This window comes from Topomyia yanbarensis, chromosome 3, assembly GCF_030247195.1.
Source record: "Topomyia yanbarensis strain Yona2022 chromosome 3, ASM3024719v1, whole genome shotgun sequence".
NCBI classification, from domain to species: Eukaryota; Metazoa; Arthropoda; class Insecta; order Diptera; family Culicidae; genus Topomyia; species Topomyia yanbarensis.
In genome coordinates this window covers 68,572,525-68,599,425 of record NC_080672.1, presented here as the reverse complement: position 1 = coordinate 68,599,425, position 26,901 = coordinate 68,572,525, and the positions used below count along the sequence as shown (strand labels likewise).

The 26,901-nt window shown below is 35.7% G+C and overlaps 2 protein-coding genes across 3 annotated transcripts in view; one reads left to right on the top strand and one right to left on the bottom strand.

Annotated features, from left to right (window-relative positions):
- The window catches only part of LOC131691768 (serine/threonine-protein phosphatase rdgC), a 217,539-nt gene that overhangs the window by 21,928 nt on the left and 168,710 nt on the right, over nucleotides 1-26,901 (bottom strand). The window contains exons 4-7 of one of the 2 annotated variants that reach the window (XM_058978400.1): nucleotides 16,119-16,212; nucleotides 15,746-16,059; nucleotides 15,334-15,687; nucleotides 15,182-15,262 (exon numbers count right to left, since the gene is read on the bottom strand). In XM_058978400.1, coding sequence (XP_058834383.1) covers nucleotides 15,182-15,262; nucleotides 15,334-15,687; nucleotides 15,746-16,059; nucleotides 16,119-16,212 — 843 coding nt within the window. Of the gene's footprint in view, nucleotides 1-15,181; nucleotides 15,263-15,333; nucleotides 15,688-15,745; nucleotides 16,063-16,118; nucleotides 16,213-26,901 lie in introns of both variants that reach the window. The other variant, XM_058978399.1, reaches the window with a different exon arrangement.
- LOC131691770 (histone H2A.v-like) lies at nucleotides 26,278-26,661 on the top strand. The gene has a single exon (XM_058978401.1). The coding sequence runs from the start codon at nucleotides 26,281-26,283 to the stop codon at nucleotides 26,659-26,661; it is 381 nt and encodes a 126-aa protein (XP_058834384.1). The 5' UTR covers nucleotides 26,278-26,280.

The window sequence follows — 26,901 nt, the reverse complement described above, 5'->3', positions numbered from 1 at the left end:
AATTTGCTGTGTGACCGCACTCTTCAACCCGTAACTCCGGAACCGGAAGTCGGATCAACTAAAAATTCAATAGCAGCTTATGGGAGCGTTATACCTTTCAGATGAAACTAAGTTTGCGAAAATCGGTTCAGCCATCTCTGAGAAAATTGTGTGAGTTTAAATGACACACACACACATACACACACACACACACACACACATACATACACACACACACAGACATTTGCCGATCTCGGCGAACTGAATCGAATGGTGTATGATACTCGGCCCTCCGGTCCTCGGTTAAAAAGTCGATTTTTACAGTGATTGCATAGCCTTTCTTTATATGAGAAAGGCAAAAAGTTGTGCATATTAAACTTTAAAATATTAGATGTGCATATAGAGATTGAAAATATTACATGGGGATCCGCAGGAGGCTACTTGACTTTATTTAATTCTAAAGAATTCCCTGATAAGGTAAATTTAGGTTCATTCGTTCGGTGAGTCTCGGACCGATAGGTAGATCTTTCCAGTCCATGCAGTGTAACGTTATAAATAATAGTGCTAATCCGCTGTCAAGGTTCTCTTGCGCATTTCCTGCCTCGTCGGGGTTTCAGCATTTTTCTCTTCTTTTGTGCTTTGCGCGTTTACCGTTACCGGCCAGTAGAGCAGTGAAGCAGCAGTGTTTCTTCCTAGTAAGCCATCTGGATACCGTTATATGCACAAGCAAAGTACCATAATAATATTACATTTCCCATTCTCGTCTCCAATATCAGCCTGTACTGGGTAATAGGCCCGTGCAAAAATAACTTCTTCTGATCATGATCTGCCTCCCCGACTGAAAAAGTACCTACACTCCGCAACCGGGCCATTTGTAAACTTCTTCCAGACCACAGACAAGAAGTTTATATTATGCGAAATATGGCTTACTCCAGAAATAGACTTCAACTTCCACGATTTTAATATCATTAGCTTGGATCGAGAAGACTGTTACGAAGGAGTACTTTTGGGGATCAAAAAGTACTATTCTTTCAATCGAATCGACCTCTCCTCTGCATTACTAATTGAAGTTGTCGCTTGCCAAACCGAAATTAAAGGCAAAGACCTTTGCATTGCTTCCACCTACATCCCCCTTCTAGCCACGGTTAGCCACCGACAGCTTAGCGAACTTGCGGAAGTCCTCCCCGCACCGAGGCTATTTCTAGGTGATTTTAGCTCGTACGGTACGGCATGGGGTTGCCTTCGTGACGATAATCGATTTACCTCAATCCATGAGTTTTGCGACAACTTCAATATGACCATTTTGAACACGGGTGAAATAACACGGATTCCAGCCCCAACAGCGCGTCTGAGCGCTTTAGACTTGTCCCTCTGCTCGACATCGCGGCGGTTAGATTGCATGTGAAAGGTAGTCTCTGATTCCCATGGCAGCGATCATCTGCCAATCGTAATTACTATTGCTAACGGTTCAAGGCCACCGAATACAATCAACTTTTCTTTACAAGAAATATTGATGGGAAGAGCAACGCATCCGCCAAAATCGAGTCCACACAAGAGCTTCATTCGGAGGAAGAGTACGGGTTCCTGTCTGGTTTGATTCTCGATACCGTGATTCAAGCTCAGACTAAACGCGTGCCAGACGTAAACTCTCGTGGGCGTTCTCCCAATCCATGGTGGGACAAAGAGTGATCAAACGTGTACGCGGAGAAGGTCGCCGCGTATAAGACCTTCTGGGACGACGGGTTACCTGCTAGCCATCTACAATATACGAAATTAGCATCGCGAATGAAGAGTTTGATGAAAGCAAAGAAACGTAGCTACTGGCGCCAGTTCGTAGATGGAGATCGAGAGAAACATCGATGAGCACTCTTTGGGGCATGGTCCGGCGCTTTCGAAACTGAAACAGTTACTAACGAGAGCGTGGCATATTCAAACCGTTGGATATTCGGTTTTGCCAAGAAGGTTTGTCCGGATTCCACCCCGACACAGAAGATCTACTGCTCCGCACAGTGATCACCTTCCATACAAAAGCCGGACAAAACCTCAAGAGTGGCCCGAATTTGGTAAAAACTTTACATTAAGGTAATTTTGTGACGCCGAAATCATATTTGATGTTTATTTTTTGTTTTTTTATTACCTCAAAATTTTGGCACTTAGGGTGGTTCGAAAATTCAACATTTACGAATATAAAGTGCACTATATCCAAAAATTCATTTTCAAAAAATTAGGCGTGGTGATTTTTTTAGCAGAATTCACATTTTTTTCAATTGTTGATAATGATAAGACACATCAATAAATTATATTATAAACCCTGGGTAATCAAAGGCTACCATGCGTCTCCTTCGGATATATTGTGAAAAATCGCCTTTTTTCATACCTCGGGGCAGAAAAGGGGCAAAACAAGATATTCATTTTCGGAAAGTACAGTAATTTGCAAGTATAATGAATAACAATGGATCTTTCCGAACTGTTTCAAAAAAAAGTACAGCCACTTTGAACATTATAACTTCAATTTATTGCACGATTTATTATTTGTTCTTCATGTCTGAGCGAGAAAAAAGGCTTGTATCGACTAAATCGAATGGCAGCTATACTGCCGTTATAAGCTTAATTGTCCCATGTTCTATGGGATTTCCTATATACATGGGACAATTATGCTTAGAGCGGCAGTATAAGCCCAGCGAATAACCTTTCAAATGAAACCAGTTCAACCCTAATCGGAATCTTAACTAAAAAGATATATTTATTTGAATAACTTAGGTTTGAAAACAGTTTTTCTCAGAATTCATCATCTATTTCACCTTTGAAGTTCTGTAAAAAATTGAACTTTCGTTTTCGGGACTTAATATTTCGAGAAGACTCTATTCAACCTCTCCAAACTCAGTGGTCTAGATTCAGTTTACGTCGCAGAACTTGCTGCCGTTCAGTATACCCTTGGGATTATTGATACTGTTGAGGCAGGATCGTGGTTTCCGGCGAAATTCGTTTTATCAGGCTCACAGACAAGCTACAGACGGAAGCACCACCGAGCCAAACTGACAATCATGAGCGGGAAATAAAGCAACAGAAGGCTGTACGCACTAGTAACACTTCGGGATACTTTATTATACGATAAAAAAGCTTTCTAATTCCGATCTTGTCTACTCAACGGTTTGACTGGGAAAGAGACAATTTATTTCACTGTTCATGATTGTCGGTTCGGCTCGGTGGTACTTCCGTCTGGAGCTTGTCTGTGAGGCCGATAAAACGAATTTCGCCGGAAACCACGATCCTGCCTCAACATTTTGGTGCCGTGGTACGGTGTCCTTCCAGTAAATTATCCATCGCACATCGAAAAATCGATGCTATCCGTCATCATTTTGGTTCACTGCTATTGTTTCCGGATCAACGCTCCAACTAGTATTTAGAAGATCGCCATCTTCATCCCATAATTCAACCAAAAAAAAAAAAAATAATACTAGGCCTAATTAGTACAGGCACACGGCACGTATATCTCCAAAGTGCGCAGGAGTTAACCACAGGTGTCTTGAGATTTCCGCATTTTTTTACCGCTTACACCCATTTCTACGCGACGTCGAGTGTTTCAATCAACCTCATTCAACCGTAAAGCTGCCCGCCAGATTTGAGCTCTCCTCTAACTAAGAGGACCTAGTTGCTCCTTATCGCCATTTTCTACGTGCCGGTAGGAATTGAGAAGTTGTTCCTGAACAAAGTATAAAATATAAGGCATAAAACTAGCCTTGTAGTACTGTTCCAATTTCTCTACTCCGTTTGTCCGGCTCTACTGGGTCTTTTTTGTGTATTCCGTCTAGTGCACGCTTGAATTTATCACGGTGACCGAAGAACGTACGAAGCAGAAGATTCTTAATCGCCGGACAACACTTATCGCGTCGATCGGGAGAGCGGAACAGTTCGTCGAGAATTACCTGGTGGTACGGGACGCCGGGCAAGTGTCAATACGCATCGAGTATCTGGACACCGTGTGGATGGGACTGGATGAAGTTCAATCGCAACTCGAGGGCATGGAAGAAACCAACGAAGGTATGGCACAAAACCTCCAATTCCGCTCCCATTATGAAACCTCCTATTTGCAAATAAAGGCTGCTCTGAAATCGTACCTTCCCTTATCACCTTCAACAAACATGATCCCTCAAGCTCATCCTGGGCTCTCTGCTATAAAGCTACCGACAATTTCGTTAGCGGAGTTCAACGGAGACTATAACCAGTGGTTAGCTTTCCATGACACTTTCGTTGGCTTAATTCACGACAACGCAGAAGTTCCCGCTATTCAGAAATTTCATTACCTCCGCGCTGCTGTCAAGGGAGAAGCAGCACAGCTTATCGAATCAATAGGGACTAGTTCCGCGAAGTACACGATCGCTTGGCAAGCGCTCGTTTCACGCTTTGCCAATGAGTATCTGCTGAAAAAACGTCACCTTCAGGCCCTATTAGACTGCCCTCGAATGAATAAAGAATCTGGTGCTGCATTACATTCTGTCGTCGATGTATACGAACGTCACACCAAAACCCTTCGTCAACTTGGAGTACCAATTGATACCTGAAGCACCATGCTGGAACATCACCTTTGCCTGCGACTTGATACCGGTACCCTCAAAGCTTGGGAAGACTTCGCTACTACTGCTGAAAACCCTGACTTCAACTGTCTGATCGATTTTCTACAGCGAAGAGCCTGTGTCTTGGAATCGATGTCTGTTAACCACCACGCCCAGCATGTACCGCTCTAAGCCAACAACCGCCGGCGGCGGTCGCTTGATCGTAGTTCATTGTTTTTCTTTCCATTTCTACCACTGTTCGTCTTTGTGATGCTTTTCCGTATACGTTAGAGTTTTGTGCGTCGAAAGTTGGATGGCAAGAAATGGGTCCTACCGCTGAGAACGAACAGATACTTTGCCCACCGATCATTACTTTGTTGTTTCGGATAGCCTCAATTTAATAGAAGCTCTCGTTTCATTGAAACCTAGAATTTTCTGGGGAAAATATGGGAGCTCCTGCGTGCTTTGTTTGTAAGATCGTACAAGATTACCTGAGTTCCCTCGCATTGCTCCATCCCAGGTAATGAAGAAGCGGACTGTTTAGATAAGGCGGGCGCTTTAGAAGGTAACATCTATGAAAGGCCAATCTGCTTCAATGAATTTTTCAATACCTCTCGTCAGAGGACGCTAGAAACTTGGCAAATATCTTGGAGCAAAGGAGAGTTAGGACGGTGGCTACATTCTATCATCTCGAAGGTATCAACGAAACCTTGGTTCAGAGGGATGGATGTGGGTCGGGAAATCGCGTGATGTCTCGGCTCATGTCCAATCACTACACGCTGGATGCTCATCTCCGACGTGTTGGGCACGCGAATGGCGGTATCTCCGCTTGTGGCGACATTTATCACGATATTCAACATATTGTCTGGACATGCGCCGAGTATTGTTCTGCCAGATCTCAACTATTGGATTTCCTTCGGGCTCGAGAAAGATCACGCAATGCACAGTGGTCCAGGAAGCGAAATTAGCGGGAAACAATTGTTAACGCATTCATCTTTAGGTTTAGAGATTTGGTGTCTTAGAAACATTTGTTGTGCATGACAAACTACATCTTTTGGCTGAAACGGTTTTAGGGTGGTCCTTAAAATGTCAAAGTTGTAGACATTATTTCAAATTATAGTTCAGAGAGAATGATACTTTCTTCTGCAATATTCTAGAACAATTAATTCTGAGCAACTTTGTTGAATATACTAACTTTGTATCTCAAACCGTTTTCATTTTATGGTGAGTTCCATATCATAACTTAGGGTGTCTCTCAAAAAAGCAGTTTTCTCCGCACAGTTTTTTAATATGATTTTACTCACAAAAGTACCCTCAGAGAAGAGAAGTACCACTTAGAACAAAAAAATCACGAAAGTTCTCACAAAAGCGAATCGGATTTGTTGCTGGTTTTCCTTGCTTTGATTTGAGAGTGCACCCGTATGACGTTTCAACTAGTATAAATTTTAAGACTGGCTCGTATAAATCGTTCCAGACAGTACGGTCGAGCTTCGCTAAAGCGTACAGTAAATAACAGAAATGTATTATTGCATTTCGTGTCATAGATTTTACTTTTCTGATTGATATTATGCTTATTGCTGTATATAATCATTGAACGTTCGTTTTCTAAAACGACATTATCTGTTATTTTGGCGGGGCGTCCAAAGAATCATCCAGTTTCAACGGAATGTTCTCTAATTACCCGGTCCGACGGGAGTGCTTTTATTAATTTGGCACATTGAAGCGTAACTCGTAAGGAACCTTTACTAAGCAACACATGATTGCATCCTAAGTAGTGGAACGTGATCTTCCGCATGGGTGGTGGATTTTTCCATTTGTCATAATTTGTCGTCAAAATATTACTTGTGATAATTAAGCTGAAGAAGTAAACTTTTTTTGAATTCCAATCCAATGCAGTGAAAGCTAATGTAAGTACTTAAGGTCACAAGAGCACTTAGCACATATTAGGGAATCCAATGGAAGATTTTGTCGTGACAATTCAATTTTGTTAAAAAATATTTGTAATTTTGCGAACAAGAAAATAAATAAAAGTTCGATCATACGTCAGCTGCATCAGAACAAATCGAAAACAGCATATGGCTTAGTGACTCAATTAACGTATACAATCTCGCCATCGTCGGAACATTTGAGTTGTTTTCTCTAACAGTCTAACTATTTTTAAATTTATTTTAGAAAAATTGGCTGCTGAGTAACTGATAAATAATTGCTTCTCGGTACGCAGATCTGAAAAGTGTGTAACAGCTTTGTCACAAGTACAGATTTATCTAGAAAGGTAAAGGTTTAGTATCGAGTATTTTTGGTACAGATTCTATACGATACGGATAACATATTTTTGTAAAAAAGTACTGATTTTTTTTAACATGACATATAAAATAATTTAACACTGCGATGAATACCAGTAAACAGGTTGTAAATGTTGAGTTAGACCGCTGACAGAGTGATGGCGAGAAACTGAACTGGAGCTAGCACTGACATTAGGATGCGGGATTCGAGAAACTTGCTTGCAGCAAATCAAAGGATTGATGTCAAAATAGATCTGTTACAGTACCGGGAGAAACTGGAAGTACTTCTTATTTTCTACTTCTAGTATCAAACCGAATTAAAAATTTGCAAGTTTTTTTGTTCCTGTTTGCTACGGAGCAGCTAGGAGCAAGAAGCGTGTATTGAAACAAACCTAATGAAAGCCGAGTGGATCTGCGCGGATTGCTTGCGTTTATTGTGATAGGCCGCTTACAGAGTGGCGGCGAGAAACTGTGTAGGGGCTGGTACTGACAGTAGGATGCGAGATGCTAGAAACCTGCTTGCAGCCTACCCGGATATAATTTTACAATAGCATTTACCCTACAAACAATCATAAAACAATAAATATTATAGTTTCTACTGTTTCAACATGGTTCGACGCAGCGTTCTCGCAGTAGATTTACAATAAAATTTCATGTAATAATCAATTTTACTGTTCAGAAAAAAACTGATACAGTAAATTCACATTAAATTTGACTGTTATCGAGAAAAAAAAGTATGAAGAAAAATCAATTTTTTTGATGTTAAGATACATAACCACCCCTTTTTCTATTGCAAAAATCGATTTTACATTGAAATTTACTGTAGAAACGTTAAAGTTTATTGTTTTTGCGTGGTAGCATAACACTAGAATTTACTATAAATTATTGTAAAATTACTGTGCTGTCACAGTGAAAATCATGGTTTTGTTACCGTATAATTCTATTCGGGTATCAAATGGAACCTATCAGAGTGAAAGTAGGTAACCGGTGCAGATCCGCTCGGCTTTCACTTTGACATCATCCCTTTGGTTTGCAGCAAGCAGGTTTCTCGCATTATAATGTCAGCTCTAGCCCCAGCTTAGCTTCTCGCCGCCACTCTGTAAGCACCCATAGAGTACTTGACAATCTGTAACTGTATTAGTGTGTTCAACGATTTGTTTTCCTCCACCTTAACGACGCTGAATCCTTCTGGATGAAGGCTCGACACGTCAATCGTTTGTTTACCATTTATCTGTCAGTGTCATTCCAATCGAGCACGAGACCTGTCAATGTCATTCCAATCGAGCAGAAGACTTGTCAAATGTTGCAATCTGATGAATGAATTTTGGAAAGTATTGTGATAGTGAGTTAAAATATTTTGAATAAATTTCTGTTTCGAATCTCTAAGGCAAGGTAAAACACAACTTTTATCATTACAGTGCCTTCTAAAAGTTGCATCAACCATTGCAGCTATCCGCAATGTTGTTATTTTCTGGTAAACCACCGAATCAGACCCATTCCGCACGAAAGTCGTAGTTTTCCAGGAAGCGAAAAAAACCAATATTTTTAAAACCGGCGGTAGTTTTATTGGTACAAAACTTCACACAGCACTTCATGATGAAGAAATTATCGACGTTGCAACTCTACGGTGCCAGTTTGCGGAAAATAATGTTGCCAAACCATTTTATTTAGTTGGGATAAGATGGCGAGTCTTTAGTCGACTTCAGTAATTCAGCATCTTTACTCCACCTGTCATAAGTGGAGAAAAACAAATCGAAAATAGCTTTTCGGTCGGAATATTTTCATGATGGATCGCCCCGCATAAATGTGTACCAAATGCCAACCATTGCATCAATCGTTTCAAAACCATTTTCAATATGGTTCGTTCAACAATAGATTAACCATTGCCTAGTATCATATCGAACATAACCAGTGTCGTTTTTCCATACTCGACCATACAAACAACGGGTTGTTAAGAACAGTCACCATACCAAAATGTGCTGTTTTCCATATACATTTTGACAACATACCATTCAAGAACCATACAGATTATAGTGGCATGCATATTTTGGGTCTAGCGATGGATCAAATATTAGCTGGAGAAAAAAATCTCTTCCACTTCACATTTAAATTCTATCGATTGATGAAATATTATTTTGCACTCGCCATCTTCTGAAGAATGCTTCGTTGACACTAAGTGGACTGACACTTTATCCAATTGAGCTATCTCCGTAATATTGTTAGACGAGGATTTTTGACCATCTTAAATTACAGATTTTTGGAGCGTGGTAAACAGATATACGAATAACAAAGCCCACCAGAGCAATATTAACCTCTGGCGCCAAAGGACAATGCAGTATACAAATCTTCAATATAGGATACACGGAAGGCATTGGAAATGGTAACTAAAATGGGTATGGTAGTATAACAGTTAAATTATAATGGTGAAATATATCAGTAGTATTCCGAATATGGTGAGCATTATACGAATAGTTTGGAAATGGTTCCGAAGATTCCTGGAATGCTATTTATTTATACTGGTCCTAACTAATCAGTATTGTATGTATCTGGAATAAGTTTTACGGCGGCGTAGATCATGACAACACCATTGAAAAAAATACTTTAAGCGAGCTACTTCAAATGTTTAAATTGACTGACAGTTTTATATATGACAGTTGGTGGAAAACAAACCTCCAATTAGTGTGTGTGTGTGTGTGTGTGTGTGTGAAATGATTTGCATAGAGCTCTATAGGCTTCATTTGATTTGCTGAATCCAGGTTTGCCACATCTCGCATCCAAATGTTAGTACAAGCCACAGACAGAGTTGCCACATTCACAAATTTTTCTTTAATGACGCAGATTTATTTAACAATTAGGCAATCCATGAGACGTGTTGCTGATTATTTCTTGATTGTATCTTCTGACGTTACTCCGCACTGCTGGGCACAACGTCCGACAAAACCGTTGTTTCTATCCAACATCCAACGAATCTGAACTAATGAAAGATGTTTGTCTGAAGGGTTTTTTTCTGTTCGCAGGAGTAAAGCAAATCAAACTTGTTGACAAAACCCATCACTGAGTTGCCAATCAAACGTCTCATAGATTGCCAAATTTTTGGTCACAGCTTCTTTTATTCAGCAGACAGATTTTTAACATTTTTATGAAAATTTCACCGATTTCCACTAATTTTTGGAAATATTTCAATTTTTCATATTTTTTTTGGAAATTTTACACAGATCTTCCTTCTGTTTAAAGCAAAACAGATGGCTAAATGATTTTCTAGACTGAAACACAGCTTCCAATGTGGCCCTGGCCGCAGCTCAGCTTAGGTTGAAAACAAAATTACAACGAGAATTAAATACTCTGGAATTTTGACTGGTTTTTGGCGAAATTTTATCGCAAATGAAATAACTGATTCCGAGTCGGAATTATTGATTTTTCGCAGCCAAATATCAGCATCAGCACCAACTCAGTATATTACTATCTCGAATGAAAAATAATTATATAAAATAATTTTGTTTGTCATTGTGTCAGTACAGAATACGAAAAATTTTCAACTCCCAGTGCAGATTTAATTGTGGCAACACTGGTGAGTAGTCAGACCGATTGTCGTTTGCATTTATCATACGAATTAATCCGCTGAGGTTTTTGAGCCTATCATGATTTACAGACCTTGGTGACATTTCCTAAAAATTGTAATGCGACGTTAAATCCTTGAAAAGGTACTCATGAGAATTTATACAAAGCAGCCTTTAATATTAAAGATTGAAAATAATTAAAAACTAATTTCCTCTACTTTTATTAGGACCAAAAAACTTATATCGAATCCTGGAAAAGGAAAATGGTTGGCTATCAAAATGCTGTTTGTGTTTAAATTTAATATCCTTATGTGGTGGTTCTCAAAAGAAAGGACATATAATAACCCTTGGGAAGATATCCATTGAAAATCTTTCTTGGTCAGTGCACTAAGAATGAACTATGTAGTTAAAAGTTTCGATATTTAAACGTAAATATATGCTTACATACTTCTACATTAAAACTTTCGTTTTTCGATGGAAAAGGATAGGTTAATATTTAAAGTAAAATATCCGTTTGTAACCCAAAAACGCAGTCAGTGTTTGAAAGATGGGTTAATTATTGCATGAAAATTTTTATTTGGAAGAACATATTCTGACCACTTGTCGGATTATCGGGGATGAATTTGCTAGACATTTTATACCAGTAACCTCGTATAATTTTTAACTAATGTGTTGATTAACAGTGTATTTTGCAGGGCTTCGACACCACGTGCCGCTAGTGATTTTAAAAAGAATTGTGAGAAGTTTTGATTTCGAGTGGCCCTTCTCTTCTCTGGTACCCTTCAATGTACTTTTAGAGCATGATTAGAGGCAACTTTTGCTGAAGAAAGAAAAAAATTATCTTGCCTGGTTCATAAGTTATAATTAATTTTCACTTAAAAATGCGCCCTTTTCAAATGTCGATATCTCAAAAGGGGGCAAACAAAAATTGATAATTTTGATTGCATTTGAAAGGCTGTACTTTTGCCTACAATATATTGAAAAATTGGAGAACGCTTTTTTGTCTTTCTCAAATAAATCAATATTAAAAAATGTTTGTTTTACGCGGATTCTGTGAATTCTTGTCAAGACTTTTCAAGGATTACGTACATTTACAGGCTTTTCATATTGCAAATAGGGTGATGACCCTATTTTGGGCTCACTCGTTAGGGTGGCGCACTCTATCATTAATTACTCGACCTATGTACAATCGTTGAAATGCATATAGATTTTGATCAATGCGTTAGGGTCAATATACTTGCTTTATTCCTGAGAACCAGTATATTAAATAACTTGTATACGAGTGCAATAGAAACTAGAATCGCTTTCCTCTTACTTCCACCCTACCATACCACCAACAAACATAATGGAGCTATCGAAAATGCAAATATATACTGAAGTCTTTTTAGGCGGTTTTTTATACGCGCATCCCCTACATAAAGAAGCCTAAGTGTACAGTAGGTAAAATAATTAAAGACATCCTCGTTCTTTTCTATTTAATCCCATTACCACTACTAGACTGCCACACTTTATTACGACGACTAACTTATTCAGTTTTTATTTGTTGGCTGTGAAACGGTAAATCAAAAATTTTAAAAGAATGCTCATCGTACAATACAACAAACCTTTCCTATGACCAAAACTACTGAAACGATAAAGGGGTGTTTTTATTTTTTACATAATGTATATAGGAATTGTTGCATTCGCGCAATTCTGTTTTCATCTTCGTCGATGAATCTTTGATCATACCCATTAATTTTTGTAGTAGAAGATTAGTATGATGATTTAAAAACCACAATAAGCGCGTCTTTTAAAGATGACTACTATTGTGTGTAATACTGGAAATCGTTACCAAACATATTAGCTGCAATGAGTCGAACTCTCATCAGTTCCCCATTTGATAACTTCTGGGTTTCAGTATTGCACTTGATGTACTCAATTAAGCGCTTTGCAGAGTGGTCTACCAAATCTACGACAGTCGTTTTAAAGTACTTGAATGATTCTCTTATTTCATTTAAAAATATTAAAAACTATGTTGAATAATTTGTTGCGTTTATATAACAGAAGGATATCAGATTTTTTTTTATTTGAGCAATACTGTTATATGAAGGTCAATTTTGTTTTTTGGTTTGAGGTTAGTAGATTGCAGATCTTGATACTGCTACCTGCTGAAACCGTTCCTGCAAATGAACGAAATCGATTGTAAATTTGTGTAGATTTTGGGAAATCTTGGCAATAATTGGAAGCAAATTATAGGTCAAGCCATTGGTGATTGGTGGTCTTTACCCTATCTGCATTATGAAAAGCCTGAAAATGTATGTGATCCTTGAAAAGTCTTTGTAAGAATTCACAAAATCAGCGTAAAACAAATATTTTTAACCCTTAAAGGTGCAAATCATTTTTTTAGAATTTAGTGAAATGTGTCTCACAGCTATATTACGTTAATGCGATAATTTTTTGACAATTTTCAGGGTGTTGTGTTAAAACAACATTGCGCATTTAAGGGTTAATATGAGCGCTGCGTATAATCTGCTTTTACTTAAATTTGATTTATTTGAGAAAGACAAAAAAGCGTTATCCAATTTTTCAATATATTGTAGGCAAAAGTACAGCCTTTCAAATGCAATCAAAATTATCAATTTTCGTTTGCCCCCTTTTGAGTTATCGACATTTGAAAAGGGCGCATTTTAGGTGAAAATTAATTATAACTTTTGACCAGACAAGATAAAATTTTTCTTTCTTCAGCAAAAGTTGCCTCTAATCATGCTCTAAAAGTGCACTGAAGGATACTTTTATGAGTAAAATCATATTAAAAAACTGTGCGGAGAAAACTGTTTTTTTGAGAGACACCCTAAGTTATGATATGGAACTCACCATAAAATGAAAACGGTTTGAGATACAAACTTGGTATCTTCAACAAATTTGCTCAGAATTGATTGTTCTAGAATATTGCAGAAGAAAGTATCATTCTCTCTGAACTATAATTTGAAATAATGTCTACAACTTTGACATTTTAAGGACCACCCTAAAACCGTTTCAGCCAAAAGATGCAGTTTGTCATGCACAACAAATGTTTCTAAGACACCAAATCTCTAAACCTAAAGATGAATGCGTTAACAATTGTTTCCCGCTAATTTCGCTTCCTGGACCACTGTGCAATGTCCCGGTTCAGGATGTATTGGCAATCGGCGATCTTTTCTATATGTCGCTTGAATACACCTTTCTAAAAACCATTATTATACAGATTTAACTGCCCCTTTTATTTTTCATATCATTCTCAGAAGAATCCTCTTTCACCTGTACCGCACACCATCGATGATTTAAAGCGACTTCAAAGTGACACGAAATATCTCTGACAAAAGAGTTAACAAACATGGGACATACAGCACGAACGTGACGTGACTCGATGTGTTGCCGGTCCACACCTGAACCGTTCTAAGAAATCGTCCGGAGAAACTCCGTCCGGCTCGAGGAGGACCACCCTACGTCATAATGTTCCTTGATAAAGGTCGTCTGAGTCTGTAATCGATGCCATTGATCTCCCGTTTGCCTGAAACTGAAAGTTATTATTTTCTCTTACTGGCATAATTGTCTACCGTCTCTCCCCTATTTCTGATAGCTAGATATAGGAATTCCTAAAATACATCTAATTTATATTTATTTTTATTTGTCTGTGCTTCCAGCTGATTTCTCATTTTCCATAAAAAATTGAGTTTACGTAGGTTTCAGAAAAATCTGCATGAATTATTTTGAGAGTGAAGGAATGTTTAAAAAGTGTCAAAGATTTGTTTACGTATTTTATGAACGGTCCCAAACCATGTTGTTCCCGAGATGGAAATTAATGGAATACGCATGTGGTAACAATGTAAACTGCGTAGAAAAAAGATATGTTGCGGCGGCGAACAGGTCTGCTAGCGCTGGTTTAAATAAGCCAATTTCAACTAACATATTTTTAAAATATGCAAATGACTGTTTTTCATCGCGAGCTCTAAGGAGCAAGAAACATAAATACCATCCACGCAGAGATCATCACCAGCTCACCCAGTAAATATTTAAGTTTCCGTAAAAGCATTGGGAGGAGTCTCATAAAACAAAGAAACTTCCAAATCAGAGGATATCACATGTAAGAATAAAGTGCTAGAGGCAGCAAAGAAAAAAAGTTTTACACTAATCAGCTGTCCTTGGCAAATTTACTCATTACGATACGCACCAGGACCTATATTTTTCCGGAATCCCCACCCACTCGTCAGCGGGAGATTCACAGCCTCTTATTGTGTAAGTGTGTGTTTGCCGACGCAGAAAAAAGTCCTCAAATTGTAGTCCGTGCTAAGCGCTTCGTTTGCTTTCTAGTGGGCGCAATGGGAAAAGGTGGAAATGACTACCGAGCAGAACTCCTCGTGTCCCGCATCGAAAGAAACCGACTGTATTTTAGCTATCGCATTGGGAATGACGTCGGTGATGCCAACCACGGGGAAAACTTTTGTGTGACGCCGAATCATGGGGTCGGTAGGTGGTTCCCACCGGGGAAATCGCAGAGCAATAAGGATCATCATATTTTAGGCAAGGTAGTAGCTGGTATAACTTTCCGCCTCCGGTACGGGCTGGTAAATTTCTAATGGAAATAGTATACTTTGGAACCAGGATCGGATGTTGTCGCAAATGTTGTATGAGTTTTAAAAGATACACTCCACTGGCGAGGGGTTTAGTAATTCATCGTCAGAGGATTAAAATAGCCTCAGTTATTAATACATTTTCACGTCGTTTGTGTATTCAGTTGAGAAATTAGGTAAACTTAGAACGAAGTTCAAGACAAAGACACGTATCAGCTTACCTGTTTCCATTCCACTTTGTCGATGATTTCCGCTCCTGGAGCAGAGCTTTCCGTGATTGGTGGTCGTAATAGTGAGACGTACTAAACAGGGAAACGTGACCGATTAGCAAAGAAGTTTTTGTTTTCTGTTGTAAATATCGGCATCGACTCACCTTCCCACGGTCTAAGCTACGAATGAGATCGAGATCGGTGGAATCGGAAATGCCGCCGTGCACTACCAGCACGCGGTTGTTAACTATGGTACCCAGCGGAAGCCACCGGTAGACTTCGTCGATTAGCTTCAGCAGTCTTTCGGCGTTGTGTTTATACTTCTGGTGCACTTCCCGGACGAATCCGTAGCGTACGTTCATGACAGTGTCTTCGTGGTTACCGCGATTCAAAAACACGCCTCCCGGGAACACCAGGAATGTGGACAGTAGCAGCAGAAACACTTCCAGTCCCTTTTTACCCCGATCAACGAAGTCGCCGTTGAATACGTACGGGTTCTCCGGAGATGGTAGTCCATTCTGAAATATTAAGGAAAGTTTCGTTTCCCAATCTGAACCTTTCCATTCAAATTCAAACCTTGTGAAAAACCACCAACAAATCATCCAGCTTCCCGTGCAGATCCCCACAGATGGTCACCTGTTTGGAGATTGCCGTTGACGCCTGGTTCAAATTCGACAGCCTTTTCAGCTTGGATGTCGCCTCCCGCAAAATGCCGGCCACATATTTCGCGTGCAATCGGTTCTTCTTCTTCCGAAACAAATCGATTATCACCTCCAGCTCCTTTTTATCTAGCGGAAATTTTATATGTGGTCCCTGGTACCCTCGCTCCGGACCGGTGATACCTTCGTCGGCAAGGTCATCCGATTCGTCGGAAAACTTGAAATCGAGTGCTTCTGAAAGAGGTTGAAAGTTAATTTTAAATTTTGTGATTATCTTATGCAGTAGGTACCCGTGGATGACGACCGGGATGTTTCTCGCGAATCGATCGGTCGTCCGGCAGTTTCGGGAATGTGCGTCAGAAGTGCGTTGAAAAAGTTGTACAGCTGTAAAATAAAAACAGAACGCAATTAATTTCCAATATTCGCCCTCATTGACTGAGTTTTTTTTATATTTTCAATTGGCTTTCCAAATGAGGATAATTACATTCATTCATTCGATGTTCCATTGTTTACAGATTGGATCACCCTCAATTATAATTAATCGACAGAGAAAAAAACATCATTCCGATTGAATGGTCGGAAAAACAGATTTTACCAGCATGGCCAGCGATATTGGCACTGAGTGCTGCCTGGACAATAACAACATTTCAAATACTTGCCATGTTTATCCACTGAGAACGGCAAATGCAATAAACAAGGGAGTGTCAAGCGGATTACGTAGGGAATCTAATTACGTCAATCATGCTGTGTACCGAGGAGCATGTTACGCGCGAGTTAAGCCAATCTCCGCGTGAAGTGATTCAAGCTTTATTTCCAGTTCCAGTGTGGACTGCAATGGGGGAAAACAAAAGTGCGATTGAAGTGGATACTTGAACGCATACGGGAATTGCATGGAAGAATATTTGTTTTCGTGAAAAGCTAATGACATACTGCCTCAATTGGACCTAGAGATCTTATAGACTGAAAGTGAACATTTCAGGCGGTTGTGATTGGCGTGGTAGTAGTGTTCGGATTTCTTCCAGAGAAACATTTCTTGTATCTGGCCTTTGTACTACAACAGCAATAGCAGATCAGAACTTCAACAATGATTTTATATCGCTATTTAAATTTAAAACTTAATTACGAAGCATAAAAATATTACGATTAGTTTCTTTACCCGACCAGGAGAAAATAACTGGGCAATAACCCGAGCATACTATTTTTTGATATTCATACCAAAACTTAGTATTAATTGATTATTATACCTCATTGAGGTATTAAGCAGGTATTGAAGAAACATTTTTCAATACCTGCTTAATACCTCAATGAGGTATAATACTTTATTTTAGTATTATTTATGTATTCCACTTAATTTTACAAATACCAAACCAATACCTTATTGAATACCTCCATAGAGTGAATTTTATTATTGGAAAATTGAAAAATGTTTTATTATTATTCAGGTATTATAATAACTCGTTTCATTATCAAATAGTTATTTGTAGAACATGTCTGTGTTATTTTTATTTGGTATTTTACCTCTTATGTAGAGCTCATTAATACCATATTGTGGTAAACAGTCGTTGGTATTGATACCTAACTTTAGTATTCCGCAGTTATTTTCTTCTGCTCGAGTAGTGGCGTAGCCATCAATTCGGTGTGGTGGAGGTTTTGATGAAAATTGATGTTTTTCGAAAATGCTAAAATTTGATGATAACTTTGATAAAACGAGAAGAATCAATATACAATAGCTTTCAAAGCATTATATATAACTTTCTATTTCTAACATCTTTAAAAGTTAGTGAATGTGAACTTTTAAAATCTAAAAAATAATTTTATTATTAAGGTTTCAATGACATTATTGCGAAGCCGTCATCTTTGGAGGTTTAAAATTTTGAGGAAGTTTTTTAACATAGAGCATCGAGTATTCTGATGATAATTTTGGTAAAGAATTCTCCTAGAAGTCATTATGCAGCAATATCATGAAAAAAGTTATGCGATATTTCAGAATTTCGCAACATTTAGTAGAATCGTGCTACATCGAAAAATATTAGGCACGCATTTTTTTTTTTAATTTGGCTTTAGCGTGTTGTTTTCCACGTTAGACGGTGGTCCAAAAAATCGTGATTTTGTAAAAGTTGAATTTTTTGAAAATTCATAACTTCCGTTAAACCGTTGAACCGATTTTTATTGCTATTAGCTCAAATAAAATTAAACTCAAACTCAAATCGAATGTAATTTCAAGAAAAAATAGGAAACTTTCAAAGTTATATGATTTAGTATGACAGAATTGCGCATAAAATGGTTTTTCTTAACTTTCACTGCAATGATCCTCAGAAACTCCATGCTTCTATATTTTTAGTTGAAAGAGTTGAAAGTTGAAAGAATACAAAATACACCAAAAAACTAAACGCTTCGAAGAAACTTTTTTTTTTATATACAGGGTGTTTGGTTAATGGTTAAGAACCTCTCGAGGGATGATTTACTGTCATATTTGGAGAAAAAAATCGTTCTACACATACCATGAAATCTCAACCGTTACTAAGTTATTGAACTTTTTGTGTTAAAACATAGTCGTCTTAAAATAGCTCTAACTCAAAAATATACTTTGTATTTCAAATCTTTTAGATCCATTGGATAGGTGAGAAAATTTTCCGCTGAAAAATGTGCTCAAATGTTTCAGTTAATGAGGTTAAGTAATCTTTTCACAGTAATTTATTTAAAATTTAACAATTTTGATCGATTTTTCGGTCACTTCGCGAAAATATTAATAGTTAACATCACTATTTTAATAATTCAAATTGTTAGTCTTGGAAAGTTGTATAATTTGTTTTTTGACATGATACACTTATTTTGTCTTGTTTTCATGTGTTTGGGTTATTGAACTTGGATATTTTATCTTATATTCACTAATACTAGCTCTTATTGAAAAGTATGGCACTTATTGTACCTTTTCTTATTTTTATTCGAAAGCCAGGAAAACTTTGCAGAGAAAAATGTATTAATACCTTTCAGTTAAGTGAATTTAATATTCTTTTAGAAGTTAATTAGTTTTAAGTTAGTGTTATTATTAGCATTTTCGTTATTTTCTTAAAATTAACTTCACCATTATTATCATAGAATTAATGCATTTCAGCAAGTTCTACAATTCTTCCTTTGACTCCATTAAATTATTTCTTTTAGTTTCGAAGCGAAATCATTTTTATCTTCTCGTTTCATATGCAAAAACAACGATTTCGAACCTACTGCATTTGTGATGAGGTCATTCTGTGTTAACTATTAAATTGCAGCGAAATGAAAAGCGATAGGGCTAAAGTGTCAAATAACAAGTTGTAGATAATACTAAGGGACACCAAATGAACAATAGTGACGATAAATTTAGTTGATTAATAATTAGAATAATTACAAAAATCACCAAAAAAGGCAAATTTTGAGTTATTTTACTAGTAAAAAGTCAGGTAGTACACTTAACTAAAAGATATCTGTACATACATCGAAAGGAAATTTTCTCAGCTTTCCAATGAAGCATATTAGCATAAAGCATATTTTTTAGATTAGAGTCTTTTAAGAACTTGCAAGTCAATTACAGGAAAAGTATAGAAGTCAAATTACAAGGAAACGAGAAGAGATAGGAATATTATGTTGAAGAACAAATTATGAATCGTCCTCAAAGCCAACTTTTGGATAATTGATATTGCTATAATCATAATTCATTATTTTGAGAAAATTAACAAAAACCTCATCAAAAACACTAACTTTTAACTACTTTACAACTAGAAGGTAATTAAAACTATCATCTGAAAGATATGAGGACATTATTCAATAGAAAATTTTCTCACCTTTCCAATGGCACTAAATGATTTAAAATACGCGGTAAACTTTTTGAGTTAGACGTGTTTTAAGATAAACAAGTTTTTTATACAAAAAGTTCAATAACTCTGTAACGGTTGATATTTGATGGTATGTATAGAACGATTTTTTGTTCCAAATATGACAGTAAATCACCCCTCGAGAGATTCTTACTCATGAACCAAACACCCTGTATAAAATCCAAGTTAATACACCTAGCAGTGAGATGAGACATTTCTTACACGTATCACTGTTGGATCATTCATTAGTTTGCAGAACTCGTTCATTAGCTTGCAGTTTCTAGTCCTGCACGAATAAAACCTCGAATAAACTGAATAAAATATAGAAAATCAATAAAACGAACAAAATAAAAAAAATAAAGTAAAAAAAATAAAAGGTTTTCAAATTCATAGAATGATTACAATGATTAATATATATCAAATTAATAAAATACATAAATCAAATTAGAGTAGCTCATTAAATAATAAATTAAGCAATATTTAAAAAGAATTATAATACAAATTGAATAAATTATATTGACTCAAACTAACAAATTGAATAAAATAAATAAGGGGAATGACTGATCATGAAATGAATAAAATTAAAGAAATGAACAAAATGAACCTAATGAATCAAACTAATCAATTGATTCAAGTGAATCAAGTGAATCAAGTGAATCAAATGAATCAAATGAATCAAATGAATCAAATGAATCAAATGAATCAAATGAATCAAATGAATCAAATGAATCAAATGAATCAAATGAATCAAATGAATCAAATGAATCAAATGAATCAAATGAATCAAATGAATCAAATGAATCAAATGAATCAAATGAATCAAATGAATCAAATGAATCAAATGAATCAAATCATTAATTTTTTAAAATAAAAAATTAAGCGATGTTAAAAAGTTACAAATAATAGAAAAAAATAAATTGTGTCAAATAAATAATTTATATGAAATGAATAAATCTAACGAAATAGTCAGATTATTAAAATGAAGAACCTAAAAACATGTATAAACTGGAAAAAAACGAATGGGATGCATAGAAGGATAAGAGTAAATAATATAAGTTAAATGAATGATATGAATAAAATGCACGAAAAAATAAACTGATTAGAGTGAATCCAATGAATGAAGCGAATAAAATAGGTAAATTGGACCCATGTGAAGAAAACGAATAGAAATAATGCTGAATGAAATAAATAACTAAAATGCAAAGATCATAGACTTAGTTATATATTCAAAATGAATAAAACGAATAAAATCCATGAAATGAAAAAAATGATTATTTAGAATGAAATTAAAAACTATTTTTGAATAAAGGACATGAACAAACTGGATTGTACGATTTTGAGAACTATTGTATCAGAAAATTATTAAGGGGTTACATACCTTTTTGTGCGAAAAAATTCAAGAAAGTATGACTTTACGTAAAGGCATAGAGCAATGATTTCATTACAACAAACTTATAGTATTTTGGTAGTGCATTTTTCGTTGAAATGAACAAGCATAAGTATATAAAAATATATTGATAATTGGGGGAGTTATGGCTTTTTCCCCGAGACTCTTTTTTATTTAAGAGGTTTGTGGTGATAACGATTGAAGATGGATGGATCAACTAAAATACCAAAACTCCAAAAATTTTATTAGTATTTGAGTATTTCTCGTCCCTTAACGATTAGTTTAATAAATAATATATTTTTTCTGCATTCGGGAATATTTTTCCTAAAAAATCGCTGTTTCAAGCTCTAAAAATTGTATTAAAAAAAGTCTCCTCCGCAAAACAAAAATGCAGGAACCGTTAAGGCACGAGAAAAATTAATTTCGAACAATTGAAAAAAACAATTAAAGAAAATCGGTTGAGTGGTTTTTCGGCAATCGTGATTACGGAAAAACCATTTTTGGAAAAACGACATTTTGAGATAATCGAGTTCTAAATTTCAAGTTACCATTGCTCTTAGTAGACGAAACGCGCCTGGTAGCGCTGTAACTTCCGATCTATTTCCCGGATCTCTAAAAAAATTTGGGAAAATATTGTCAAAAAGTTGTGCTTTCATATTAAATAATAAAAACCGATTTAATCCACCTATCAGTGAGATGAGACATTTCTTAAATATATCACTGCTGTATTATTCATTAGTTTGCCGATCATACGCGAAGTTGGCAAGCAACTAGATAGGAGATAAGCACAGTTTCGAGTCCGGCAACGAATAACACTTCGAATATACTGAATAAATTAAAGAAAAATAATAAAACAAATGAAAATTTAAAATAATTATGAAGCAAATGAGAATAAGTTATTCTTAAAATGGATAGAATAATTAATATAAATCAAATTAATAAAATAAATAAATCAATTTATCTCAAATGAAAATTAAACAAAGTTAAAAAAAGTTATGTAATTAAGAGATTTTAAATTGTTTTAAGCTAATAAACTATCATACAATAACAAAAAGAACTTACAAAGGGGAAATGATAAAATGAAGAAACTGAATAAAATATATGAACTGGGAATAACTAACAATTTAATAAAATGATTAAAATAAATGAAATAAATAATATGAATAAAACCAAAAAAAAAAAATAGTTGGATTAGCAAGATAAATAATATGAACAATATGGATAAAATTAACCCTTTCATACCTAATATTTTTCTAGCACATATAGGGTTCCAAAACCGTTTTTTTAAGTGTTAGAGTAAAGAAACACGAAAACCCTGTTTTAATCAAGATAGATGCTTCTCTAGCATTGTTAAAAGCTGCTGAAATTTTACATACCAATCCTTAATATACATCTCCTGCAATGTTTTCAGTAGTTCGATCGGACAGAAAAGGTAGCCGAAAGCAGTCCAAATTGATCAGTTTTCTAAAATATTTGAAAACAACGAAGATATATCAAAGCATATTTTTTCTCTGATAACTGAAAATGTCTCTAGTAGCACTGCTCCAGTGGAATCCAATCAGAACAATTGCTTCAGAACGAAGAACTTCAGTTCTACGGATATTTCTTGTAACTATCAGCGCTCAAATAAACGGTGATCGTCACAATTAGCAGTTTTACTTTTTTTGTGAGGAAATCTTGTCTAACCCCAAAGTTATAGCTGTTTGAAAACGTTATTGTCCAATAGGGTAAACAGAGGATTAATAAAATCAATAAAATAAATGGAATGAACCAAATAAACAAAATGAAGAAAGTGATAAAATGAATTAAAAAAAAATTCAGTCTATACATTTTACCATTTTTCTCATTTAGTTTGTTTTTAAGCAGTAAAACGATTGAAATGAAACAGTCAGCGATATTAAAAAGTAATAGAAATGATAAAATAAATTACACTGTGTCTAAAATTAATGTTGTAGATGAAATAAATGACATGAATGAGTGAACAAAATAAGTCAGATTAATAAAACGAATAAAATGTGTGAACCGGAAAAATATTACAAAATTGCATGACACGATAAAATAAGTTAAATGATTGATTCGAATAAGATGCATGAGATAATAAACTGATCGGAATGCATACAAAGAATTTAATGAACACAATAGATAAAATTAAGTCATGTAAACAAAAATCAATAAAAAGAATGCTTAATGAAAAAATCTAAACTGAAAACAATTAAAATGAAAAAAAAACAAACAAAGCAAATATAATCCATGAAATGAATGAACTGGAAAAATGAGTATATTTTACTATTCTATTCTATTCTATTCTATTCTATTCTATTCTATTCTATTCTATTCTATTCTATTCTATTCTATTCTATTCTATTCTATTCTATTCTATTCTATTCTATTCTATTCTATTCTATTCTATTCTATTCTATTCTATTCTATTCTATTCTATTCTATTCTATTCTATTCTATTCTATTCTATTCTATTCTATTCTATTCTATTCTATTCTATTCTATTCTATTCTATTCTATTCTATTCTATTCTATTCTATTCTATTCTATTCTATTCTATTCTATTCTATTCTATTCTATTCTATTCTATTCTATTCTATTCTATTCTATTCTATTCTATTCTATTCTATTCTATTCTATTCTATTCTATTCTATTCTTTTCTATTCTATTCTATTCTAACCCTTACACAGCCAGTATTGAAAAGCATCGTGGAAAACACTACAGTTATTCTTTAGTGTTATTCTTGTCAACATTAATATTTGAAGCATATTTTGATATGTCGCAAATATTAAAATGGCCAGGCATACTGTGCAGAGTAGGGTTTGAAAATGTTTCAATATTATTCGGCAATTGATTTATTCATTTAATTGACAATTTAACCAGCATCGTTTGAAACTTAAATGAGGATGAAACGAGGACAACCGTACCGACAGTTTCAGATTATAGGGGGTTGGGTTAAAACGTTGGGAGTGACTTGGCTAAAAAGGTTATTGTCACTCCTTTGGTCCTTTTGGATGGGAAACTGGAAAAAATGAGTATATAGAATAAAATTTAAAGAATATACAATATATACGCGAACGGTTATTTCTTTGAAGTAAATGAATAAAATGAATTTCACGAATTCCAAAGCCATTGTTTCAGAATATTCTGAAATGTTTGTAAAAATCCCATTGCAAAGAACACGTTCTTCTTTCCTTGACGGCGTTGTTAAGGGACCATCCATAAAAGACGTAGCATTATATGGGAGAGAGGGAGTTTTGTATTTGTGTGACGACAGGGGGTCATGTCATGCTACGTAGCTTCCTTAACGGGGAATAGGGACCCGTTTCATCTAACTAACATCGTATTTTTTTTTTATTTTTTTACGGGGACCACGGGGGGAGGGTTACCGTCAAGATACGTAATAACCAGAGGGGTATTTAGAGGTTTGTGACGAAATGCTACGATGGGGTAGGGGGGTGTTGACAATTACTCAAAAAATGCTTCGTCATTTATGGATGATCCCTAAGATTATCTGGTGTTTCTACTTTATTTATGGGTCTTAATTAGTCATTATGAAATCTAGAAGTCAGAAATTTGCTTTGGAATTTAAAGATATCTTTTTGGTCACAGATATCTAAAAATGAATTTTGTACAGAATAGAATGTTCAGGTCCAGTATTTTAACGCGTAATTTGAAATAGTAAACTAAGATAAGGCCACCTGTAAATAGTATTCATTTGCATTAAAGTTTGTAGAAAAGAGTGTCAAGTGTCTAGGCTATGTTGGCAATTATACTATTGTCGATGGCACAAAAGCTGTACATCAAGTGAGGAATGGTAAATGATGGTTAGTGCTGTAACATTATTTTTGTATATAGGGCGACATATTTATTTCTTGCATCTTTATTATCAATAATGCAACTACTATTGTTTTTGTCTTTTCTTGCGTATTAATATTTGAGAAATAGTTAATTAATTATTAATTAAATTCACAAAATGTTTTCGGAATCGAATTTCACATCACGCAGATGTGTTTTCATACCTGGATATTCGAAATCGGTCTAGTTTTGCCCCTAAAACACCAATAAAGCAAGCAATACTCTGTATGAAACGGTCTCATTTTTATTTAGTGAAAATTGGTAAACGTGGAAAAAAATACAAAATGTTTAATATCTCCGCCGCTCGTGAACGGATTTTGACAACCTATAGCTTGTTCGAAACGTAATTTTACAAGCTAATTATGTGCACATATCCCGGAAAATTAACAACATATCGAAAACCAAAAATAATAGTGTTAAATGGCAACGTTCGGCCTTTCATTTGAACTAATTTCGTTAAGATCGGTTCAGCGGTTACTAAGATAATTACATGACATTAGTGCACATTAGACTGGTTCAATTTTTGACTTCTAGCTCCACCATGCTCTACTGATTACTTTTATGGCCCTTAGTAATTGTGCAAATTTTGGTACCGATCGGTTATGTCTACGGACCCTCCAAAAATTTGGTTAATATTGAAAATAAATTCTTAAAAAATTACCTCATCAATCAATTAATCAGAACACTATTTCTAAAGGTATTCTTCAACTGAACATATTCGTACATACACATACATTGTAAGTTTATAAAATTTCGCTGAGGAAAGTTATTAACTAAAGAAACAGCATGACTTCAAAAGAAGTGGATTTTATTATTAATCATAGCAACGCTGTTGATAAAATTACAGGTCTAGTTGCGATTTTCATCGCATATTTCAAAATAAAATACATCATTTGTTTCTTTTTTAATAAATCCGCTTTAATGGAGGTAAATATTGCGTCATTAAGTTGTGAAATTATATATAAATTTCTATAACAAAACCTTTGTGGCCAACTAATTATAACGAGCTAGCAACGCAACGGATTTTGTCCAAAAAAGTTTAGAATTCCCCATTCTAAAAGCATTTTTTTTTTGGAAAGATTTGAATTGTTTGATTACCTGTAGCAATGCTTGAATAAAATGTGGCAGAATCACAGGTAGACTTATTTCAAATTGTAGGATTCAGGGTAAACAAAAAACAATCTCAAGTATCACACCATTACCAATAAAAATAGGTACTCAAATAACAGCAAATAATATGGCGGCTTTTGCGATATATAAACCAAAGAGTTGGCTATCAGCATCAGTACGCATCTATCTTGCAAATTAAGCTGTTCATCATCAAATCCTTTGGAGCTAGTTCGAAAGCACTCATCGAAATGACCGCCGGAAAAGCTGGTAAGAACACTGGAAAACTGAAGTCGAAAGCCATCTCCCGATCGGCCCGGTCCGGTCTTCAGTTCCCGGTTGGACGAATTCATCGACACCTGAAGAATAGCGGTACCAGCCACGGCCGAATCGGAGCAACCTCAGCGGTTTATGCCGCCGCCATCCTCGAGTACCTTACGGCTGAGGTGCTCGAACTGGCCGGTAATGCCTCTAAGGATCTGAGGGTGAAGCGGATCACTCCGCGCCATTTGCAGCTAGCGATTCGAGGCGATGAGGAGTTGGATAGCTTGATTAAAGCAACGATTGCTGGTGGAGGTGTTATTCCGCACATCAACAAAGCACTGCTGGCTAAGAAGGAAGGGTTGGAGTGAGGTGTGCGAATCAAGTTTCTTTGGACCGGAGATGTGCGTTTAGTCGTAGGATTAATTTTGTGAAAATATATATTCTTAAGAGTGTAACACTTTATTTTGGAAGTGGAAAATAATAAATATAATATTGACAGATTAGAATTTGTGTTTCATTTATATTCCTATTAACTGAAGCTGTCATGGTGTTAATAAGGTAGCTACTTTTCGTTAGAGTAAATTTCAAACACGTTATGCGATTAAGAT

Bases quoted from the DNA above. Each gene is read 5' to 3' on its own strand.
- LOC131691770 (XM_058978401.1), top strand. From the start codon at position 26,281: ATGACCGCCGGAAAAGCTGGTAAGAACACTGGAAAACTGAAGTCGAAA.